General features: G+C 38.6%; 1 protein-coding gene and 1 long non-coding RNA gene across 2 annotated transcripts in view; both read left to right on the top strand.

Moving 5' to 3' along the window:
* enpp6 (ectonucleotide pyrophosphatase/phosphodiesterase 6) overlaps window positions 1–24,331 on the top strand; it is a 39,774-nt gene that overhangs the window by 6,346 nt on the left and 9,097 nt on the right. Inside the window, exon 3 of the mRNA XM_030397340.1 lies at window positions 8,620–8,731. Within this exon, the coding sequence (XP_030253200.1) occupies window positions 8,620–8,731 (112 nt within the window). The remainder of the gene's footprint in view (window positions 1–8,619; window positions 8,732–24,331) is intronic.
* LOC115569312 (uncharacterized) lies at window positions 14,646–18,646 on the top strand. Its single transcript, XR_003981531.1, has 4 exons — window positions 14,646–16,181; window positions 17,324–17,394; window positions 18,199–18,333; window positions 18,442–18,646. It is a non-coding gene; the product is annotated as an uncharacterized LOC115569312 (long non-coding RNA).

Here is a 24,331-nt window from a genome sequence, read left to right as displayed (position 1 = left end):
CAACAATCAACTGAAGATGTCTGCATGTACACAGTAAATTTGGCATTTTGCAAACTGCAAAGCAAGTTGACTGCCTCTGTTTCAGACCTGTTATTTTGTTGTCTCTTTCGGGTTCCTCTGACAAAACAGATAGACATCTATTTAATCCATACAACTATTTGCACAGGTCCTGTAATGGTTTGTACTGTATCTTTGGTGGAACACAAAGGTTTTAGTTTTTTTAATTACAAGTTTCTTCTGTTTAACATGTGAAACTAGATTGAATGTGACTTGGGTTTTAGGCTCTGCCAAAACACAGATGACCTGATCCAATCCTGTTTAAACAGAGGTGGAGCAATGAAGCTTCTGCTACCGTGTAGCTTACCTACTGTTGGGGTTAGGGTTAGGGTTAGAGTTGTTTTACTTTATCTATTGATTCTATTATACTTTTATGATATTATTGTTTGATTAATTACCTTGATGGTTGTAAGAGTATTTACTTTTGATATTATCTCTGGATATGTATGGTTGAAAGTCTCCCCCTGCTGTTTTTTAATATGTACTGCATCTGTGGTAGCCAGATGGGAGTGACAAATCCTCTCAATGTTTAGCTAAATTGGAAACTTATTGAAATCATGGTGAGAGTCATGGTTTGACTGCACACACCAATGTATGCTTTTGTTATTCTGTAAGGAGAACGTTTATGTTTATCATATTGAACACGGTGCATTACAATAATAAATCGATGTGATGCAACGTAACAAAGATCTTCATGATTGTTCGAAACAAACCACATCCCCTTACAAAGGCAAGTTTCTAAGTTACTTGAAAATTTGCTAAGAAGACGCTACAATTAGTCAAAAGACACCGCACACTGTTTTAATCCACAATCTACAGAAAACTCAGCTGATCTTCTAAGGATTGATCGCATCAGTGTATGAGAAGAGAGCACGTAGGTCTGTGAGTAAACTGAGCCAGCTTTGCGCTGGATACATTTATGAATGAAATTCTGTGTTTGGATGGAATCGCTTTGTTCAGCTATGGGAGTGCCGAGGTGTGCATATCAATAGAAGTTTGACAAAACAATATCAAAAATGCAGTGATATCTTGATGGATGTGGAACCTGATATGAAATGGGAAATTGAATCAGGAAAAATATTGAGATGCTGGTAAAATGAATAAGTATGATGTGAACCAGAACTGCAAGCAGGAATAATATGAACTAAATGGAGTAAATAAATAAATGCTTTGCAAATGGAGAGTTAAAGTGGTAGATTAAAAGGGAAAAAAATGTCCATGGATGATCCCATCGTTGAAAAATTTCAAATCACCTAGTGCAACCAGCAAGGGAAAGCTTGGTGCATGCACTTGCAGAATGAATGAAATTAAAGCATTACTAGTGCCTGGTGGAAATGTTGAAATGGTGAATGAGAGTGCTGCATTATTTCATTATTTCAAAGGTCACTTGATGAATTTGTTGAGGTTCATGTATCTGTTCAGATGCTCTTGTCCGAGGAAAAAAAGGAATAGACGACAAAGAATTGGTTTGAGCCAAAAACGTCTACAGCTACTTATTCAACCCCAGGACAGTGTTTCCAACAAATCAAGGCATAAGCACTCCTCAAAGGTCAAAGGATAATCAGAATCAACTACTATTTCCTCTGCCCGCTTTAAAGTTGCCAAACAGAGAGCTGCTCTCTTAGCTGATGGGGCAGCCTAATGCTAGAGGCCAGAGAACTGAGGTTCTTCTACAGACTATGGAAACAGAGAAGCCTGTCAAGAATGAGTTAGACTGGTTTGGAAGTAGGCCATGTGAAAGATGGTACATTTTTTAAGTTGCCCATGATATACACACAGAAAGAAATCCCTGTTACAAACATTCTTACCCAGGCGGACCTAAAAGAAATGGCCTCAAAGGGCCTGAAAATTGCAGGTCTGCTCCAACACTCACCTCTTTTAAATCAAGACTTAAAACATTTCTTTTTGCCACTGCTTTTAACTGAAGCAATTCAAGTCTTTGAACTGCATTATTACTCTGAGTTTTTTTTTTTTTTTATAATGCAATTTTTAATGTCTTTTAAATGAAATGTTTGTCTTTTAATGTAATTTGTGTGTGCCTGTAAAGCACTTTGAGTTGCCTTGTGTCTGAATTGTGCTATACAAATAAACTTGCCTTGCCTTGCCTTGCCTCAACTGCAGGAAATCCGGATGAAGGAGATTGATCCCAATGTGGAAAAGCTTACTGGATTAAATACTCCAAAAGCTCTATAACCATGGAGAATAGTCAATAGCCAAGGGGATGGCCCCTATGCAGTTAGAAGGCTAGGGTGGCTAGTTAACGGACCGGTGAATGCTTCCACTTCTATGGATATTGAACGTCTTGTAGCACTGGTGAAGCGAATCTCAGTTCGTATTGTGAAGCTTCTTGAAAAACAATATGCATGTGAATCCCAGAGAAGGAGTACAGGGAGAAAAGGGACATGCCATCTGATAATGGTCATTGAGCATTGAACCCTTTTTGAGTTTCAAAAGATGGCTTCATGGTCCAGAGTTCTATGGCCAAGAATTTCAGTAGAGCTTGGCTCTATCCACCCCTATGACCCTGAAGTGTGGAAGGAAGCTCTTGATACCAGCATTGTTACTTGCATGACAGAGGAAACTCCAATAAACAAGCTCATTAAATATTACTCATCATGGAATGGGCTGAAGAGAGCTGTAGCTTGGATGCTGAAATGAGTGGAACTCTTTTTACAGATAAATCAGAAGACAAAAAAAGGATAGTCTTAACTTGGATCATGACAAGAGATTGTCATTGAAAGACCAGATGCGTCTTCTCAAAAGGAAATTTGCATAAATAATTTGCTGACCGGAGGAGAAGGCTATAAAATCAGATTAAGGCACAAACTATATTGGCACACAAAAGGAATTGGCAGATTGAGTGAAATTACTGGATAATGACAAAATCAATAACACTACTCAACAAAGGAATTGATGTGTAACCCTCCCTCAGGAGCACACCACAGAGGAGTGTGGGAAAGGATAATAAGGTAGTTCAAAAAAGTTCTCTATTCTGTCCTGAAAGAACAAACCTTGGATGATGTAGCTCTACACACAGGCTTGTGTGATGTTAAGGCAATCATAAATGACTGAGCAATTACAACGGTGACAAATGAACTAAACCACCTTGAGCCCCTCACTCCAAATCATCTACTACAATTAAAAACACATAGGGGTATATAGCCGAGACTTTTCCAGGATCAAAAGGACTTGTCCGTAGTGTCTTGGTTAAAACCAAGACAAACATAATTCAAAACCTATCACCAAGCTCTGTCTGCTCCTGGAGGCAGCTGACAAAGCCTATAAACCCCCTTTCCTTTCAATCACGTGCACCTCTGACTGGGAGAATATGGCTCCATGGGTGCTTGGTCTCTGACAGTTTAGTACCTGAGACTGATTTGGTGCATTGGCTATCTTTTACTTTCTTGAAGGGTGGAGCCCCCAAGGTGATCTAATGTAAATTGGCTCTTATTAATTATCATAATTAATAATTATCTTTGATCATCATTAATTGTTATTGATAGCCAAATTTAACACAAATTCCTATTAATGTTGCATAAATCACTACACTTTTATATAGACAACAGGAAACAATAGGTTTGGGAAATACACAACTGTTTCAAGGTATATGGCTGATTATATGGGCTTGCTGGGTGAAACAGAGTACACCTCAGTGTAGCTACGTTTACTGTTATAATGATGAAAATTAGCAGCTGAGATTCTGGTGTGACTCCTCGCAGGGCTGGACTGAGGTCTATCAAAAGTTCTATCAAAGAGACTTGTGTCTGGGCTGTCCTCACATCATAACAGAGGATTTAATCATAGAGCTCTCTTAATCTATGTAAAATGGTTTGAGTGCACTGTCATGATGACACCAAATAATACAAAGAAACTGAAAAAACAAAAGCTCATTAAAATGATTTACTCCTACATTTCCCCTCCTTTTTCCTTTAAAGGGAAATAACAAATATACTTGAGACTGCAATCGAATGGAGCACAAATTAAAGCATACCCATTTTATACAATTCATCAAATGCATTGCAAAAGGTTTCTTCAGGTAAGTGAGCGGTTTGATTTGTAGGAGGGGCTCACCAGGAAGCAAGAAGTAGTTGTGTTAGTATATAAAAATAAATGTCCAATGTAGCACAAGCTGTAGGATTGAGCTAATAGTCTGAAGTCCAAAACTTAAAAGATTTTCTTTTAATTGGAGAAAACAGTCACAGTTTGAAATGACCATCTAAGGCATATTCTATTCTATTCTAGTCTATTCTATTATCTGCCTTTGATAGACCATTTCATTTGACCTGGAACCATACTCAGAAGGTTGGCAGCAGGGGCCTCAGTTTGTGACAGACATTTGCTTGTGCAATTTCTTTTTTTTGTCACACCTGTCTCATCACATGTATGACTGGGTGTAGTTCCTGGGTGCGCAATTTTATGTATTTGGGTGTAGTAGATGACACTTGTCACAGTCAGAGGCCATTAGAGGGATGCCCTCATTAGTTCTATGTATTGTAGATGTAGATTGTATCTACATATGTAGCAGTCTGTGGATATTGGACAGTGACCAGTTACAGTCTTCAGAAAAAGGGGACTTCTTCAGAAAACTGGGACTGAAATATCAACAAAAAGAAGGGAACCAAGAGGGGAAAGAGAAGGGTGGAAAAAGGGCCAGACTTGAGAGTGAGAAATGTAAACACCAGCGCTCCCCTCAGTCATCCTGGCTGGGGTGTGCTTGTTGCGTCACAAAACAGAAGAGCTGCAAGCCAACATTAACCACATGCATGAATGCAGGACCACCTCCATTTTTGCATTTACAGAGATGTGGTTTAAAAAAACAGACAGTGGACACACAGAGCTCACCCGGAAACAACATGACGACGGTGCGTGTCTCTATGTAAACACATGCTGGTGCTCAACGGTCATCATCGGAGAGGAGATGTACAAAACTGACATCAAGCTTCTGGGCCTCTCCCTCCATCCTCTGTACCTCCCCAGAGAGTTCCCACAGCTGTTTTTCATCCTGGTTTACAATCACCCCAGAGCTAACGCTTCCACTGCCATAGAACACACAAAGAAAACTGTAAACAAACTGGAACTCATAACCCCTGACCATCTTGCCCCCTCCAGCATCATCAGTGAGCAAGTGAACATTGGTGTCCTCATACCTCTTATTTTGTGTGGATAACATAATTCCCACGAAAACAGTAAAGATTTTCCCTAACAATAAACCATGGATAACCAAAGAACTCAAAGTAATTTTCAATAAAAAGAAAAGGGTATTCTTCACCGGCACTGATTCTGAATAAAAGGTTAACAAAAAATACCATGTATAAGAACAAGGTTGAGAAAGATTTTACACAAGGAAGCCTCCACTCAGCTGGGCAGGAGTTTAAGAACATGGCTGCTGTGTACACTGCTCCCTCCACCCACAGGACAGTCCAGATAGCAAGCCCAGAATCCCTCCCCTATGACCTCAACTCCTTTTTTTCAAGATTCGAGAGACAGACAGCACCACCCTGCTAGAACCAATCATCTCGTCCCTCAAGCTTGCAGCAGCTAAACTCTCCTTCAACAAGGAGGAGGTGGTGAGAGCCCTCAGGAGGACCAAGGAGAGCACAGCACCTGGCCCAGACAACATCAGTGGCAATGTCCTGCGGTGCTGTGCAGAACAGCTGGGGGCGCCACAGTGGTCCCCATCCGCAGAAAGGGCTCAGTCAAAGCTATGAATGACCTCAGTCCTGTGGCTCTCACCCCTCTCATGAAGGGGGCTATGGAGAGGGTCATAAGAAGACACATCATCACGGTACCTGACCCCCTCCAGTTCTTGTACCGTGCAGGCAGAAGGGTTAATGATGCCAAAACACTCATGGACACGCTACACAAACACCTGGAACACCCCAACACTACAGCCAGACAACTGTTTGCAGACTTCTCTTCTGCATTCAACACCCGACAGCCACACATCCTAAAAGAGAAACTCTCCACCCACCTCAACCTGGACGACCAGCTGATCCTGTGGGTTACAGACTTCCTGACCAACAGATCACAGAGGGTGCTGGTCAATGACACTGCCTCCGAAGTCTCGGTCACCTCTACAGGCCCCCCACAGGGCTGCATCCTCTCACCTCTGCTCTTCATACTTCACACTGCAGGTCCACAAACCAGACTGTCATCTGGTAAAGTACGCAGTTTGTGGAGTGGTGTGATAAATCGGCCCTGGAGTTAAACATGGAGAAGACCAAAGAGATGGGGGGTGACCTTTTCCACCAAGCAGAGGGAGCTCTGGACTGAGCAAACAATACCATAAATGATATATTTATGTACATATTTTTTATCTGTCTGGGAATGTTTGCTTATTATCATATTTTTTAAAGAAATTGCTACTCATTTGTAATGTTAACTTAGCTAGTTTGCAGCACTCTCATGCAGTCCTCTTAGGGTAATGTTTACGTTACAGCACATTAAAGTAAACTAAATGTATTATTGTTCTTGTGTAAGTAAGGTCGATTTCTGAATATTTAAAATAAGACAGTCATGTTGGTTTTTGTTTGGTCGATCCGTTTGCAGCTATAAGCATTATGGGTTAAGGAGTTTGTCCTCTTTTCTGTGCATTTTCTTCTGAATAGCTAACACTAGCTATAAAAAATATTACAAGACTGTTCTAAGTGTTTTATTGTAGGCAACTGGACTTATTTGAAATCTAGAGAGGCTTCTTTAGTTCTAACTAACTGGGGGGGAGTTGCAGACTTTTAAAATCTGAATGGGAGTGTCTTACAGAGTTGTTATGGATATTTGCACTCTGAGTTTCAGAGTCGTTAGGGCCACTTGTGGGTCATTAAACCAACTGGCATTCATGTGGGCCGTTAGGGCTAAGTGGGTCCAAGTGTGAATGGTTGTTAAGCTTTCTGGGGTGGGAACTCGTGTTGTCACTGGGTGATAAGTAATGTAGTAAGCCACCTCCTCTGTTCAAAGGTGGTGGTTCCAGTTTGACGTGGTGGATTCTTTATCACCTTTTTGAAACCATCTGTCCTCTCTGGCCAAGATGTTTACATAGGTGTCTTCAAATGAATTACCTTTCTCCTTTAGATGTAAGGGGACAGCAGACACTTGACCTGAGGAATCTCCTGTGTTGTACTATTTGCTTATGGTTTTGTTTCCCCAATGTACAAATCTGTGCAATCCTGGCTGCGTTGAACAAATTAAACCTGCCTTGGTGTTTTGTGTTTGAGGCTGAACGTTTTTGCCTCACTTTGTTACTAGGTTTGATGTGAAACATGATGTGGTGTTTTTTAAGTATTCTCCAGAGTTTATCAGATATTTCTATGACATAAGGAATGACATGTTCTGATTTTTTTCATCTCTTCCTCTTTGTCCGCTCTAGATCTTTTAGAGATTTTGACAAAGACCCTGTTAGGGTAGCCACAGGTTTAAGTGCTCCCCTGATGTATTTCTGTTCATTCCCCTCCCTTTCTAACCACAAACAAAAGAGTCAAACAGAAAATGGAACCAGGATTCAACAGATCTGTACATTGGGTAAACCAAACAACCCATCCATAAGCTAATGGCAAAACACAGGAGAGCCTACTCCTCACACGAAGACTCTGTTTCCACAACAATGTACATATCTTAGAATATCTTAGCCATACTGGGAGGCTGCATTGCCAAAGCCAGCTGGGAAAAGAGCAGAAACATCTGTTCCATCCAGAAAAGCTTTCACTGCCATTCTCTGCTTATCTTTCAATGAAAAAATATTTTCCAGTTCTAATGTTGTAGATGCTATAACAGCATCTACACTACCCTCATTAGGAGCCAACAAAGTTGTCAAATATATTACCATCAATCATCTAAACCACAGCTGTATTTGCCAGTAGTTCCTCATAGGATGCTGATTAGTCTGAAAACTGTGGTTCAGCCACAACCAGCTTAGCTAAGGCTTGCAAGATGGTTTTGCAAGATCACATAATTACATGATCTCACAAATCCTGCTGCCTCACAAAGTGTTCTAATGTTCATATTGTGTGTTCACAGACTTTTTTACTTTCTGCTCACAGGTCTCACTTCAACATTTTTACTCGTGGGGTCTATTTAGCCAGAGTAGCTTGCATTAAAGCTGCAATAAGTCTCTACCTGTTTTCTGTGATCACTGTCACTGTGTTTTAATGCAATCAGATCAAAGATGTAATCCTACTCATCTACATATTACACGATGAACAGGAATCCTTTCCAAGCTACTGGCCTACCAATTAAATAGTTAATTTACAATCACTATATAATAAAAAAAAAAATAGAATTAGAGGTCAAGGACACCAGCTGTACTTTGAAATCATCTATACTGACATTTGATATGAAATTAAATCAACATGAGCAACCAAAGGTTGTCATATTGTTATTGTATTCTTTTCTTTTTTCTTGTTATTTGCTTTGAACCACAAAGTCTGTCTCCTGTTCACAAATGTCCAATTCTAAAGTTTAAAGTTTAGGTAAGAAATTACTTTGAGTTCTGAGAGCATTCGTAGTATTAATCATAATACTGTCTGGAAATGATGCAGTAATTTCACGTGTGTGTGTTTGTGTCTTCAGGTTGTGAGGTGGAAATTCTTGGTGTCCGTCCATCATTCTGTGAGGAATATGTCTACAACCCATCAGAGAAAAACCTTACAGACTCAATAGTGAATGCTCTCAACGTCCTGAGGTAACAATGCAGTGACCTGCATCTGTCAAGTACCATGTGTTTCCTCTAATCCATTGCATACAACGAAAACTGAGCTTTAAATCGAGGATAGACTGACGCTTGCATGTTGATTCCATGAGACAAAGCACAAGACATTTTAGCAAACTCAAATCCAAATTTAGGGCACAGAAGATAAAAACAAGTTACTGAATTTTCTTAAGTGAACAACAGAAAATGGGGGAGTGGCATATGAGAGGGAAAGTTCAATGTAAAAAATTAATTACATTTTTTGAACATTGTAGAATTGAACTTCATTTGACAGTCAGTTTTTGACTACGTACAGATGTTTTGCGACTGTTTTGGATGCACAAGGTCATTCTTAGCGTCAGTTTCAGACAGTGGGCTTTCAACTGACTCCATTGTAAACTCATCTGCAGCACTATTAGACACTCACAGTTAAATTACAGCCTGCAGTCCCCTGTTTTTGTTATTACTCGATTAAATATATGTTTTCAGTGATTATCAGCCACATAGACATGGGTTAAAAGGGGACTACTACACTAAACGGTAGGTTCTGAGGCTGTCATCGTCTATTTATATGGATATGAATAACATTACTGGAGGACTCCAAATGACATCAGTCTAGGAGGAATTTAGCTCACTGCTAATCGTGAAGCAAAGTGGATCCACATTCTTTGCAGGTAAGATTATTTCAAATAAGAGCATTTTAAGTGCAATTTACAGGCCAAGACTATACAGAAAATAGTCTTACATTTTACGTGACATGAGTGTTGACACCAGTGGTGGCATTTGCCAGCTAGTTGCTATATATCATGAATGCTGTACCATTTTTTTTTTTTTGGATAAGCATGCTTAACATGTCTACTTTGAGGTTTTCCCTGGTAGCAGGTTGGTGTTATTACAAAAACCTCAGCTCTGCTACTGGCTAGTTGGTACACTAAGTAATGGTTGCACCAGTGGCACAAGGCTACATCAAATGTAAAAGACCAGATGTGTTGATCATAATAATAGACAGTAGCCTACCCACTTTCATGTAATTCACCCTTATATGTTTGGTATCTGGAAATCTTGGGATCTTTTTTATCAATTCCATGTGCTATTCTGTTATCTAGCGAACTATTTTAGGGGTGGGCAATTGGAAGATTGCAGATTTTGATTGATCTTGAAGGCACCAACAGTCTACTTTTCATATGAATCATAGAAATGGTGGTACCAATTGTCCTTGTTTTCTGCTTCCAACTTTACATAAATTTATTGACTATCTGGGATTGCAGTAATATACTGGTTTCTGTACATATCACCATGATTATCTATGTAGTTGAATTCTACCATATTAGTATTATTAAAATTATATTTATTTCAAGTGTTTGTTTCATGTTTGTTAGGATATATTTTCCGACATTCTAGTACAGCGTTCAACCAAGAAAACTTCTATCCATTCCTTTCAGGCTCATTGTTACTGAAACTACTACTACTACTACTACTACTACTACTACTACTAATAATAATAATAATAATAATAATAATAATAATAATAATACTAATGATGATGATGATGATAATAATGATAATGATAATGATAATAATAATAATAATAATAATAATAATAATAATAATAATAATAATATGTAGTAGTAATAGTGTTTAGAAAGATAGGAAGAATTGCTTCAAGTGCACTTACGTATCGTCAACAATGCAACATGAGTTATAGCAGTTAGCATAGGTACATTATTTAGCAGGACTGCCCTCTATGAGCCAACATTACAAGGGTTATTCTTTCATATTCGTGAAGGCCATTGAAGGTAAGGAACATTGTTGTCAACACAGGTATGTCTATTTTGCACTAAAAAGGTTTCATTAATTCAATTAATTATCATTATTTACTTATATTTGACAGCTTAATAATCCAGTTCTAATGAATTAGGAGCAGTAAGTTCAAGAATTCATCACTTTTGCAATGCTTTTTTTGACATTTCTTTTCTGTGCATGTTTGCTGATACCAATGATAACAAACAGGTTATAGGTTATAACACACTCAGGTAATTTTGTTGGCTGTGTTAATATGGTGGTGGTTATAATATTCCATCTGGTATGTTTTTAATTTGTCCCTTTTTTAATTAGCAGGGTGGTTAAGTTTGAACATATGCATGTGGTTATACACCCTCCTCTTAGATTAATTGATTTTATTTTATAGAGGGAAAAACTGTTTCTTAGTGAACCATATCGGGTATCACCTTTCCCTTAAATGGGATTTATGAATCTGTCATGTTTTCAGAGACTGCTACTTATACTGAAGCTTAACACACAGTGCAGAGCCTTGATAAGACAGTCCATATCCCAGTAGCCTATGGGCATTTGCATTTCTTAAAAGGTGTAGTAAAACAGTAAAAGAAGATATAGCCAAGGGTTCATGTTTTTTTCAGTATTTGTTTTGTGAATTTGAGACTTTACTTATTCCCTTGTTGTGTTCCCTGACCTAAACTTTTTTTTGTTGCACCACACACAAAGCCAGGATCACTCTAAATGCTCAGGGACAGTTATGGTTGTTGCTGAAAGTTATGTAAGAAATACCTGCTCTCCATGTCCTGATGGCTCCATGTTTCACACGTCATGAAGTGTTTCAATATTTATATTTATGAAATTATTGAACACAATGAAAATAGCAGGCAGGTAGAGGTAGTGAGCTCAGGTGATGGCAGGTGGGCTCTGCAGGCGGAATGGGGAGGCTCACAGTTAAACAGAAAGCCGGCCCAGGCAGTCAGGGTTGTGCAGGGTGGCAGAGGTGCGGGAGGCTGGGTGGCAAGTTGTCGAGGAGCTGGTCCACAGGAATGGTGCGGTCACTTACTGGAGCTGGCAACAATAATCTGGCAGTGTGGGAAGGGGAAGACCAGGGTATTAGAGCAGGTGCTGATTAAGTCCAATGCACTGCAGGTGTGTGGATTGGCAAAAGCTCCGGCCAGCAGAAAAACACATCCAGCCTCACCAAGCACCTCTGAAAAACGAAGTACAAAAAACAGACCCACAAAACTGGCCACCACAAAGTCTAATCATGGACAGGATAGGCCTATTGGTGAATTATCATGTAATATATTTTCTATATCATTTTTGTCAGATACTATATATAATCCAAGATGGAAATTCTTTTCTTCTTCATTCTAATAATCTTGTCGACAATACTGTGTGAAAAATAAGTTATGTTGTTGTTAACTTTACAGCATTGTGTCTCAGAAATAAACAGAATTATGCAAACACTATAACAGAATATTGGCATGTAAAATTGAAATAAATTGTGTTAACGATGTAGGAGGAATACTGCCTGTGCAAAATCGGCAAAAATAAGCAGTTAAGGCACCAACAGACCTTTGTATAGGTCAAGGTGTAATATGCATGTGGAAAGCTGAACATTTTGATAGCTGAAGCGTTTCTCTTGCTGAATGTATGCTGAAGCAGAGCAGAAAGGAATTTGAGAATGTCTCCAATCACAATGAATAGGCACAATTTGAGTCACGTAGAAAAACACCTCACAAACTCCTAGCTAGTCTTGAAAAAACTGTAATGGTTATGGCCAAAACATATGTATACAGTAAGTAACAGGACATATTGCTGAACTCTGTGATGTGTTTTTTATTTCTGTAGAGCGAAATATGAGGGTGTTAGGGCAGGAGACAAAACTGGCACTCTGCTAAAGTACAAGGCTGAAAGTGCTTAAAAAGCTGAACTCAGAAATTTTGCTGAAAAACAGCTGAATATTTACAAAAGTATAAGAGATAGAGAAGCCAATTTTTGGAGCAGGGATGTCCTCGTTCATTCCAGCTCACGCAATTTGAACTGTGGCATCGGACAAATAATAATGTATATAGTCACAAATGGCTATGTGCCAGGTTCAAGCCTACTTCGTTCTAGAAGTTCAATCAGCCAAAATTCAGCAGCCTTGGTAGACCTATTTCCAAAATCAGCCTGAGAGTGTGTTTCAATTTATGTTGGGATTTGAAAATCCATGACAACCTATGGGTTGTGCTACAAAACCAATTGTTATTGACTTAGGGGCAGCTTATTCTCAGCCCTGCCTTTGCAATACTTTTCAATTGATCATGCTCATTGCAGAAAAAAAATTACATAAACATACTGTGTGCAATAGTCCAGTTTTCATTTCTTTTCTACTTCTTTTCCTTCTGTCACTCTCTCTGTAAATCGCAATTCAACACACAGTTTTCCTCAAATATCCTCAATTAACCTCTCCTCTCCATGCTTGCTCAAGAGGTGCTATGCATTCCAGCAACAAGCACAGCCAGTGAGTGTGCTTTCAGCTCAGCTGGCTGTGTGCTTGAAGCGTGATGAAATAGGAACTCTGGAACTTGTCCTCATCCTCTCCTCCACTGTGTATTATCAGTAAATTTGTGTTCATACACTTTCAGAAAGTCCAGAAAGAATGTTCATACACATAGTCAACAGTAGAATTAGACAGGTGTGATGTCATTATTGAGTTTTATTCTTTCATTATTCAGGCAGCCCTTCTCCCTCACCCACTTTTTTTTTGCAACTTAAAAAACAGTTTACTGCAATTTTACATATTTTTCACATGACCCAGCATAATTAGAAATGGATATCATTTGTAAAACCTGATAAAACATGTCACATTCAGACAAATAAAATTAATAGTTTTATTGAATACAAATAAATGTACATTTTCACCCTTAGACTCTAGTGCAAATCTCTTTCCAGTCATGCTTACACATCAGAATGAATCAGGAACACCTAACAAGAACTTAAAGCAAACTAGCTACTAACCTGTAACTCCCTGTAGTTCATACTATCGATTATCTCACAAGCAAATGAGTTATTCTTGTTTTTAAATCCAATCTGATAATCTACACTAAAATGAAAACTAACCCTGTTAGTCATGACTGCTTGTTGTAAAACTTGCAGCATTCAGAAACCTATCTATACCTATCACGTTGTTCACTAACTTGTGTCATGTTAACTTACTCCGGTGCAGAATTAATTCATATCTAAATGAGGTGGTTACCTACTGTTCGACCTCCCACTTCAGTTAAAAGACAGTCAAGCCATTTTTCAACACACAATAACAATCGAAAAGTTTTTAACCCTTTTTGCCCTACATGCAAAAATAAGCCTCAGAGTCCACATAATATAGTATTACATGGTCGAAGTTTAATGAAAAACAATGTCACTGAAAGTGGACACTTGACACATGTTTTTCTGAGGAGGTATCTAGGTGCAGGCAAAACAATGCTATTTTATGACCTCAAAATCTCCCCGGCCCAAGAGTTCTTGGGTAGAAAAACAGCCAATCAAAGAGCAGTGTGAAGACAACTGCGTAAACTTGCATAATATCCAAGTTTATGGCTTATGGTTTCACCACTCTGAATCAGAGTTGGGGAATCTTTGTATATGTAACTTAGTTTGTTGATTCTACCCTGCTAATGTGGTATCCTGTAAATTAGCAGATTTTTAAACGTAGTTATAATTTTATCATTTCAAAATGATTGCATGTTCTAAAACACCATATATATATATATATATATATATATATATATATATATATATATATATATATATATATATATCTATATATATATATATATCTATATATGTATATATATATATATATATATGTATATATACGTAGTTATAATTTTATCATTTCAAAATGATTGCATGTTCTAAAACACCATATATTTTTATATATATATATATATATATATATATATATATATATATATATATATATATATATATATATATATATATATATATACACATATATATATATATATATATATATATATATATATATATATATATATACACATATATATATGTATATATATATACATATATATATACATATATACAGTATTTACACCATAGGCAGTTATTACCATTTCAGACACTGAATAGAAGGAGAGGAGCATGGCAAAAAACACTTGGAGGGATGATGATCATCCTCCACAATTGCCCTAGAAAGGTCTAATGATCCATCTTTATTTATGAAGTCTCTGTCTGAAAAGCAAACAAAGTTTTTGACATCCTTCTGTGTGGAGCATGAAGATGTACAGATTTAACAATAATAGAGATGTTTAGGGATGAAGTATTTTTGTAGGGCAACCTTCGACAAAAAGCCAGTGGGATTTTTTTAAATCGATTTTGGAGTATTGCTGAAAATAATCTTATGATTCTTACATGTTTTGTTCAGCAAGATAACCTTTACAGATGAACAGACCTCACTGCAGTCGCATGACATAAATGTCACCACCATTAAGTGCCTTACTACACAATTACTTTACATGTTTTCCATAAATTGGTCCATCTACAAGTTGAAAAGTTAGAGATAGAATAGTTTGCAACTAAGATCTGTCTGTAAAGACAGACAAGGGAGTATAGCTGTGTCTCTGTGTTCAGCATGATGAATTTTATTGTCCCTGACAACTTCTGTTGTGGTGGTGGTGATGATGATGATGATGATGATGATGATGATGATGATGATAATAGGACTCAAGAAGACCAGAGCAGCACGATTAATGGGAACATCTAATACATTTAAAAAATGAACTAACCATATCAACAGAGTGTGAAGTAACAGATCTGACATTATGCTCAAGGACAGGCCGTCTCTTTTGTAATAAGCACGTCTATCCTGGGGGACGATAGTGAGTCACTGTAGCCTTTTCTAGCTTCTCAAGCGGTCCCTTTAGTAATATTACCTCCTGGCCTGATGGGTAATAGTGAGTCACTGTAGCCTCTAATGTGCCGTAGGAGAGGATAATGAAGTCAAGCTGGCCAGAGGAACAACCTCAGAGAAGTTAAGAGCCTCAGTTAGTTATTCAGTAAACACAAAGATGCAGAAACTTCATAAAAACAACTTTAATCATCATCTCAAACAACAACTCCTGAAAAGAAACCATGTCTGTGGCAGAGAAGAGAAGCAACGTAAAAAGAAACTAAACAGGAGTACATTTTGTGAAGGCTTTCCAATTCTGGAGACAGCTGTTGGTGAGTTAAAAGATGAAGTAACAACATTTCTTTAGACCAATATGTTAAATATAACATTGTTTTTTTACTGAAAAATATCTTAAGTGTAACTAAGGACAACACAAACTGCATCATTCAGCGTGATGTGATTGTTTTCTTGTTTTGTGGTGTTACTGAAGCTGAGCTAAGTGAGCTATAATGTTAACGTACTGTATACACAAACTCATACAAACGGAACCAGGAGCAGACCAAATATTTTCTTTGAATTCTTCATATTGTTACAACTTTACATTATGAGGCTGTTTTATAACTTTGCTATACAATTTTAGGATGTGAAATTCTTGCTCCAGGAAAGGACAAAGAGCAGCTCTGGCTTCTACCCCCATGAAGAAACAACCAGGCCTTCAGAGCTGGAAGCTGCTGCTCTATCAAGTATTGGACCGAGTGGCAGTAACAAGTAAGTCTACAGCTGCTGAAGATTTCACTTGTTTGTACTCTGTCAGCCGAGTGCCCTGTAAAAATCATGTGGTCAGATGAAAATGTTTTTCTCCACATCCCATGTTTCTGCTGTATGATAAAATAGAATCATTAGTTTTGTACAAACCTGTTTTTTACTTTTCTCCTGAAAGAGGGTAGCAATGTGCGTATGTGTTATGAGTACTGACATCATCAGATTGAAAAGATATTCAGAGTAAAGATATTGCTAATCATATCTTACATGTTCAGAAGGCTTTACAAAAAATATTCAAAACACTACAGAATTCACATTGTATATATCTTAGCCTGGTCATATCACTGTTCACGTAGTATAATAAACATGGTGCTTACATGTTCTAATAAAAAAAAAACACTGGTCTGAACTAAACTTTTTGCCTTATATCCTTATATGTTTATGGTAATTTATGTGTGACTGTTGCAGTAATTAGTCATAATTTTTAACAATGTGCCATAATGTATTTGCATAGAAACAAATTAAATGTTTAAGATAAATCACAATTTCATAAAAAAAAAAAAAACTTGAGAAAACGGAAATTACTGCCCCCTATTTGTAACAATTTGTGACAAAAGCATGAGCATAATTCTGTATCATCTGCACAATAATGATCGATATAGAGTGTTTTCTAATGATACCATCTACTTACCTATTGATACCTTCTTGAGGAACCCCTGTAACTAACTTTGGTATGCAATGAGGATAGTTAACCTATACAAACTAAGATCGATCTAAGAACATAAAGCAGCTCTAAGCATGTCTTGGCCAATGCCAATTAAATGTCCCAGTCTTGTCAGATGCAATAAGGAGATAATTTATAACTTTGACCAATGCTGTTTCAGTTCTATGATGTATGAAGCCAGATCAAGGCCAAAAGTTCTGTTAATTTTAATCATGTTAAAACCTTATAGATCTCTAAAATAAAAGTAAGTGTGGGAAAACGATATTTTTGATATTCTTTTGAATTAATTATTTATTTTAAATTAACTTACATATAAGTTCATATTTGGGTTCTTCAGTTGCAGATTTTATGTTTTCATATTCAGATCTTATTTTTTTGCACTCAAATCTAGCTTTTTTGTTTCAGATTTTTTTTATTCTTTCAGGTCCCATGTTTTTTGAAGAATTTTGGCCCTGACGTGGGGGGTGGGGCATCAACTGAGATGGGCATAGGATGGTGAGTGAAAGTATAATGAAGAAGGTTTCCCCAATTATGTTGCCTTAAAGCTAGGGTCTACAATCCTGGAGAGCTAGCAAGATTTGAAAGTGGCACCTCCTCTAAGTTCCATATTTCCGGCATCAGTGAAACGTAACATGTGCACACGCGGAGGAGGGAGGGACAGAACGAGACATGAAGGCATTTGACCAATCCGTGCTATCCGGGCCGGATGGCACGGATTGGTCAGATTTTTCTCAGTCCTACAGCTGCCACAGAGGTCCGATTATTTTCGTTCCTTTTTCTGAATACATAATATATTGACTACTCTCAGGATAGCAGGATCATTTCACCCAGTATAACAAAATGTGTTTCTGAACAACATTACAGACCCTAGCTTTAAGGAAATGTGGGTACTTTGCCAATCGCTGATCGAAACTAATAATGAGATAAATGCAGTACCAAGGCTATCATTAATGTCCATGTGAATATTCAAATCCCTCATGATAATTATCCTATTTTTTATAAGAGCTATACTTGATAAAAACTCAGGAAATTCAAGAAAATCAGACTGAAGACCAGAAGCATGTTACAATATAACCAAAAGGAATGGCTGCATTGTTTTTTCCAGGTTAGGTGAGCGAGACTAAGACAAAGGTTTTAAAACTAATCATACTTTAGATTAGGTTAGGAATAATCAACTCCACTTTTTTAAAGTGGTTGGGGGACATATGAGGTGTCATGGTTTGCTGTCATGGTTTGTTGTCATGGTTTGGACTTTACTGTGTCTTCTTTTTTTGGTATTTGTTATGCTTTGTGTTTCAGAGGTGCTGGGAGAGGCTGGGTGTGGTTTCCTGCTGACCAGAGCGTTTGCAACTTCCCACATTTGGGAGTAATCCGCTTGCCTTCTTATACCCTGGTTTCCTCTCTGTTTTGCGGCCAGCTTATTCTATAGTTATGGTACATGATCCACCAGAAGATCCCAGTGATTTCAAGTCTCTCTAGAGTTTCTAGATTGTTTTTTGTTTTGCTATTGTTCTAACTTTGCCTGTTTCACCGCTTCTTCAGTGTGTGAACTTCTTCTGGACCAGCTCCTCGGCCAAACGCCACCCAGTCACCAGCACCTCTGCCACTCTGCACTCTCTTGGTCCCCTGAGCACACAGTCTGTACCATGTCTGTACCATCGTCACATGGAGCCACCTGCCTTAGTCCGAGGTCTTCACCTCCACCTGCCTATTGTTCATCGTGTTCAATAAATTGCACTTTAATCTACTCCCTGTTTTGTGTGCACTTTTTGGTCCACTACTAAATCCATCTAGAAGTTGTCACAGGTAACTGTTCTTTAAGAAATGAAGAGGAGAATGGTGGACTGCCGCTCTGCCTCCTACTCTCAACTCTTCGAGGTTTGGACCACTTATAACCTTGGTCAGATTTCACCAATTGGGAGCGTTGGATCCGGACACAGAGACTGATTTTGAATTTATAGATCTTTACTGGATGTTTAAGGCATCAGGTATATAGGCACAATTCTTACAAACTCATCCTTGATCTGCCACAATGCAGGGTTGCACACGTGGATGTGTTAAAATTAGTAGGGTCAAATTAATAATAAAGAAATAAACAAAGAACAAAACAACTAACTAATAGTAACTAATAGCAGTAGTCAAAATACAGACCATATGAAACTCTCATCAAATGTTGCATGTTATCTAACTCAATTGACCTCTCTGGCCATAGCATGGTTAACCACTGGCTAACAAGCATTGGAAGATGTTAACACAACTGGGAATAGATGCCGGGAATGCATACAGGCACATGAGGACCATACACACTTTGATTTTCAGTTTTTTTGAAACCAGCCCTCAGTGGGTTAATGTTTTTGGTTTCTACTGACCGTTGTTACATAATTTGGTTCTCAACAAATTATCACCAGCACCAGATGTTGTATTCATGGAGATGTCGACTGCCAGAATCAATGGTGCAAAAGAATCCACTTTGAATAGTTGGCGGGCTGTGGCCAACTCACTAAAGGAGTTATTAGAATGATCATATCCTGATCTTGGCTAGTTATTTTTGTTCCCTGTATAGGTGAATGTGTGGTCGTAGAGTTTCCCTCCATACAATTGTGTATGACTTCTGGATGGGTGGGTGGGGGGAGGGAAGGTGGCACATCTTTTGTTGGTTTTGTCTGTTTTATTTTTAGTTAATGTATTGGCTTAAAGGAGAACTTCGGTCGATTTAAACATGCAGCTTCATTGCTCAAGCTACCCTTGACTTGCCAGTACCGAAGACGCGAACAAATTTGGTCCAGCCATTACAGAGCTCCTTGAACGGAGACTTCGCATTGAACGCTAACAGCATGGGGTCAGAACTTTACACTGTGTTTTAAGCGTCTTAACATGCTCCACATCTCACACCAAAAGTTATGCAACATCAGCAGACACCTTAGCACACCGCACTGTAGCGTGTATGACTCAAACTGAATAAAAAAGTAGTTAAAACTGTGTGTTTGTGCAAAGAGCTACTTACCTGTTTGTTGACATCCGTGTCTTCCGGTAGCTAGACCAAGCTTGTCAATCCGTCGAGCGTGCACTTACTCCCTCACTGGCGGAGAGGGAAACGTATTCCAGCATTTTCGTGTTTATGTTCATAATGTACATGTCCATGTTACAGCCTGTCATGAGCCATGAGCCTTACAATAGCCTGTTAAGCCTGTTAAGTGCACACTCGATGGATATGCTAGTTTGGTCTTGCTACCGGAACACACGGATGTCAACAAACAGGTAAGTAGCTCCTTGCACAAACACACTGTTTTAACTACTTTTTTATTCATTTTGAGTCATACACGCTACAGTGCTGTGTGCTAAGGTGTCTGCTGATGTTGCATAACTTTTGGTGTGAGATGTGGAGCATGTTAAGACGCTTAAAACACAGTGTAAAGTTCTGACCCCATGCTGTTAGCGTTCAATGCGAAGTCTCCGTTCACAGAGCTCTGTAATGGCTGGACCAAATTTGTTCGCGTCTTCGGTACTGGCAAGTCAAGGGTAGCTTGAGCAATGAAGCTGCATGTTTAAATCGACCGAAGTTCTCCTTTAAGTTTTTGGTTAATTTGGTTGATTTTATGATTTAAGCAAATTTTGCAGGTCGGGTGTTGTGTAATATATGGTTCTTGTGATGGATGCGACTGTAAAGTTGAAAGTGTGGTCTAAATCCTGCGAGGAGGTGTGGAAGTGCTGAGGCTGGTCCCGGCATTCCTACGTGCTCCAGTTAATATGTGCTTGCTTTCACCATGTGCTGCTGAATCCAACACTCTCTGTCTTGCATATATTTCTGTATCTGTTGGAGTCTTTTATTTGTTTTGTTATGTAAAATATGTGTTGTATCCTGCTAATCTCAGTTAATCAATAAAAAAAAAAAAATTATCACAAAAAACAAAACAAATTATCAGTGATAATTAATTTCCAAAATGTTCAACTTGAATAATTTGTTCATCAAGATCTGCTGTGTGGCCAATATGTCAATATGATCCAATTGAAGTCATTATTCCCACCATAATACCAGCCATGGCTCTTGTCCAGAAGCTATGGGCAAAGAAGATAAGCTGGAATGACCTGAACCTCCCAGCTGACATTCTGGAGGCCTGGTTTATCTGGGAGAGGAAACTCCCCGACCTGGTAAACATCACCCTACCGTGGGTCTTTGGACCACTGGAGGTCACAATAAAGCTATTAACTACACTCTGTATATCTTCTCGTTTTAGCAAAGTCCACAGTGGCTTCAAGCATCAGAAGTTGATGCCATGGTTAGACGTCTTTGCAGCATTGACAGGAGTCCAGCTGTCCTCCCTTAAGACCCAGTATCAAGGACACAGAAGCACACCTACTCAACTCAAGGCCCGACAGAGTCTTTGCCAAGCTCAGGGTGAAAGGACATCGAGCATTATCAGATGACTTGCATTCAATGCAAGAAGTTGAGAGGAAAGCTAGTGGCTCCAGTGATGATTGGCGTCTGCAGTTTCTGAAGGCTCCATTCTTTTCGACTGGACTGCTTTTGACCACTTTGTCATAGTTGGGTAGCACAGTGAGAAACATTGGGCAGTCATTTTCAAATGTATCACAACATGATGTGTCACTTTGGATCTTCTGACTAGCCACAGCTGCCTCCCTCTTAGCAATGAGGTGGTTCATCGCCCACAGACGCACCCCATCTGAAATTCACAGGGATCAGGACACAAACTTCGAGGTGCAGAGAGCACATGGAGCCATAGCTTCAGGAACAACTTGCCAAGCAACGGATAAAGTTTGAGTACAATCCACTAGCAGCTTCCCACTTTGGTGGTGTTCAGGAGAATGATATTCATCTACTTAAAAAGCTCCGCTGTTGGTTATCGGTACCCAGTCTCTCCAAGAAGAAGTCCTGCTCGAGGTAGAAGGCATCTCTAATGCAAAACCCTTAGGACACGTGCCATCAGACTTGGTGGACCCGGATCTCTTCATGCCAAACATGTCCTTGATGGGGCGGCAGGATTACTCCCTACCGGAGGTGTCCTATGCTCTGGACACACTCACAAGGAGATGGTTGTGTCATCGTTAAATAATGGTGGACCATTTCTGGGCGCAATTCCTTACAAGCCAGATCTTTCCTCTAGATGATTTTTCAGGACTTTTCCAGAACATTTTCATAGACAATCTGGCTAGTATGACAGACAGGGATCAGGCCCAAACACTCAAAGTTCCTCTCTGTGGAAGTCAGATTTAGAAGATTAAAATAAATGATTAAAACCAACTACCAATTGGTTTCCTTCAAAGAAAAATTTACAGATTTATTATATCTACTTAGCATACCATCAATAGTATACTGTATAGTGTTCTATGATACATACAAGAGATGATTTTATACCTATTCACTCTGTAGTCTCCATCAATGTTCCACTCACAGCACTAACTGATTAGTTACACCTTTCAAGTAACATCCAATCACCACTGAAGGCTATGCCACAGACAGACAGCTGGTTCCAATAAGGGAAGATCAGATCAGTTACACCACTGAAAATGCCCAGATTAATAACCTATTGGATTCATCTCAATGAAGGCGAGAGCATCTGTTTTTAAATCAGTCACTCCGTGTCACAGTGCTTCAACAAAATTGCCACTTGAGGGAATTTTAAGTCATTTCTAACGTGTAGTTGTTCAAAAGGGTTCTGTCATGACGAATACATTTTACCATTTATTTTATGTAGTGAAAAAATATTTACAGAAAACTGGCTGTGTTGAATGACTGAACTTAAACCAACGTGTAAATATAAAAGAAAACAGAAAAGACTAACGTTATGATAATTATAACAGAAAACATCTCGGACAAACACAAAAAAATAGTTACGAAAACTGTGTGGCCTCTTAATGATCCTAATTCCCCTCTACCTGTTCACCGGTGTTTCCCCTATATAGACTACGTTACCACCGTGATTCCCTGTCTATGCCCCCTGGTGCGCCTGTGGACAAGCAGCACTGCAATTTACATGACTCACCAAAGGCATAAACAACATAACATATTCACACATCAAAATTGGCTACAACACCTTTACTCATTATATTAACTGGAGTCGAGGTACTCACCCAACCACTATTAGACACCGGTTAAACATTTCTAATCATGTTATGGTCAATTTACCATAACAGTGCAGCATTAAGTTTGAAGAGACAATACTAGCAGTGTTTTACTTGCATGCAGTTGGGCTGAAAATAGTAATTTTAATCCCAGCGTTCATCAAAGTTAAGGTGGAATTACCATTACACTACTTACACTACTTATCACTCACCTACAATACTGTACTGAGTTCCCTCCCCAAACCGCTTAACAATCATTCACACCTGGGCTCACCTAGCCCTAACCTCTCACATAAAAACTGAACTGGTTGAGTCGAAGACTCACAAATGGCCCTAACAACTCTGAAACTAAGAGTTCACTCATGAAACAAGTCCAGTTGCCAGTGATTTAGCACTTAGAATTACCATGACCTGGATGACTGAAACCCTTCATCAACAAGTGAACCATAATCATAAATAACACTTGCACATTTGCATTGAGTTAATAAGAAAAGTTTAGTTGATTCTACTAAGTCTCTATACAATTATTTACCATATTTGCAACAAAAAAGTATATATAGTATATTAAGTATATAACTTGAGGTGAACATCATCTTCATTTTTCATGAGGTTGCTAAAAAAATGCTTTCTTGTTATGACAGAACAGGTCCGATGAAACATTGTAAAAGGAATTCACAATACTATTTCCAAAAGATGGTGACGCTGTTGATGACTGCTGAAATTAACTCATAAGTTTTGCTGTTAGGTTTTATCTTTATTCTGTGTAAATCATTTCTTATTTGGAAGTCCCATTTGTATGTGTTTCCTCTTTGTGTTTGTTTCATTAACCCCCTGATCCTCCTTGCAGAAGGTGCAGTCATCTATTTTCCCTTTGTTTTTATTTTTGGCTTTCAACTGGCAGTTTTATTTCTGGTAGCTCTGGGTATGAGTCACGTCTCTGTTGTTTTGTGTAATGGTACTGTGTGCTTTATGCTTGCTATGTGTGTGTTTATTTGGAAAATAAGTAAAAGACTGAGGATGGATGATAATTTGATTATGCAGAACCAGTGAATTCTGAGGTAGAGACTTACTCACTTTCAGACTTACTAGCCAAGTATAGCCAGCAACAATGTCAACATTCAACAAGTTGCCATTGAAGTTGGAGCTCAACTTTGATTTATTTTCTCTCATGCCCATCATGCAGTGACTGTGTCGCAGGTCACTCTGTAGCTTCATATAGCTGGATTCTATATAAAATGACCTACCATTGAAAATGGATGAAACCACATGTATGTCAATAATGGTAACAGCAGATGACTTATGAGTGTTTGTGTGCTTCTGTGTGTGTGTGTGTGTGTGTGTGTGTGTGTGT

The sequence above is a fragment of the Sparus aurata genome, chromosome 18, assembly GCF_900880675.1.
Source record: "Sparus aurata chromosome 18, fSpaAur1.1, whole genome shotgun sequence".
Taxonomy (NCBI): domain Eukaryota; kingdom Metazoa; phylum Chordata; class Actinopteri; order Spariformes; family Sparidae; genus Sparus; species Sparus aurata.
This window is presented reverse-complemented; position numbering and strand designations above follow the sequence as displayed.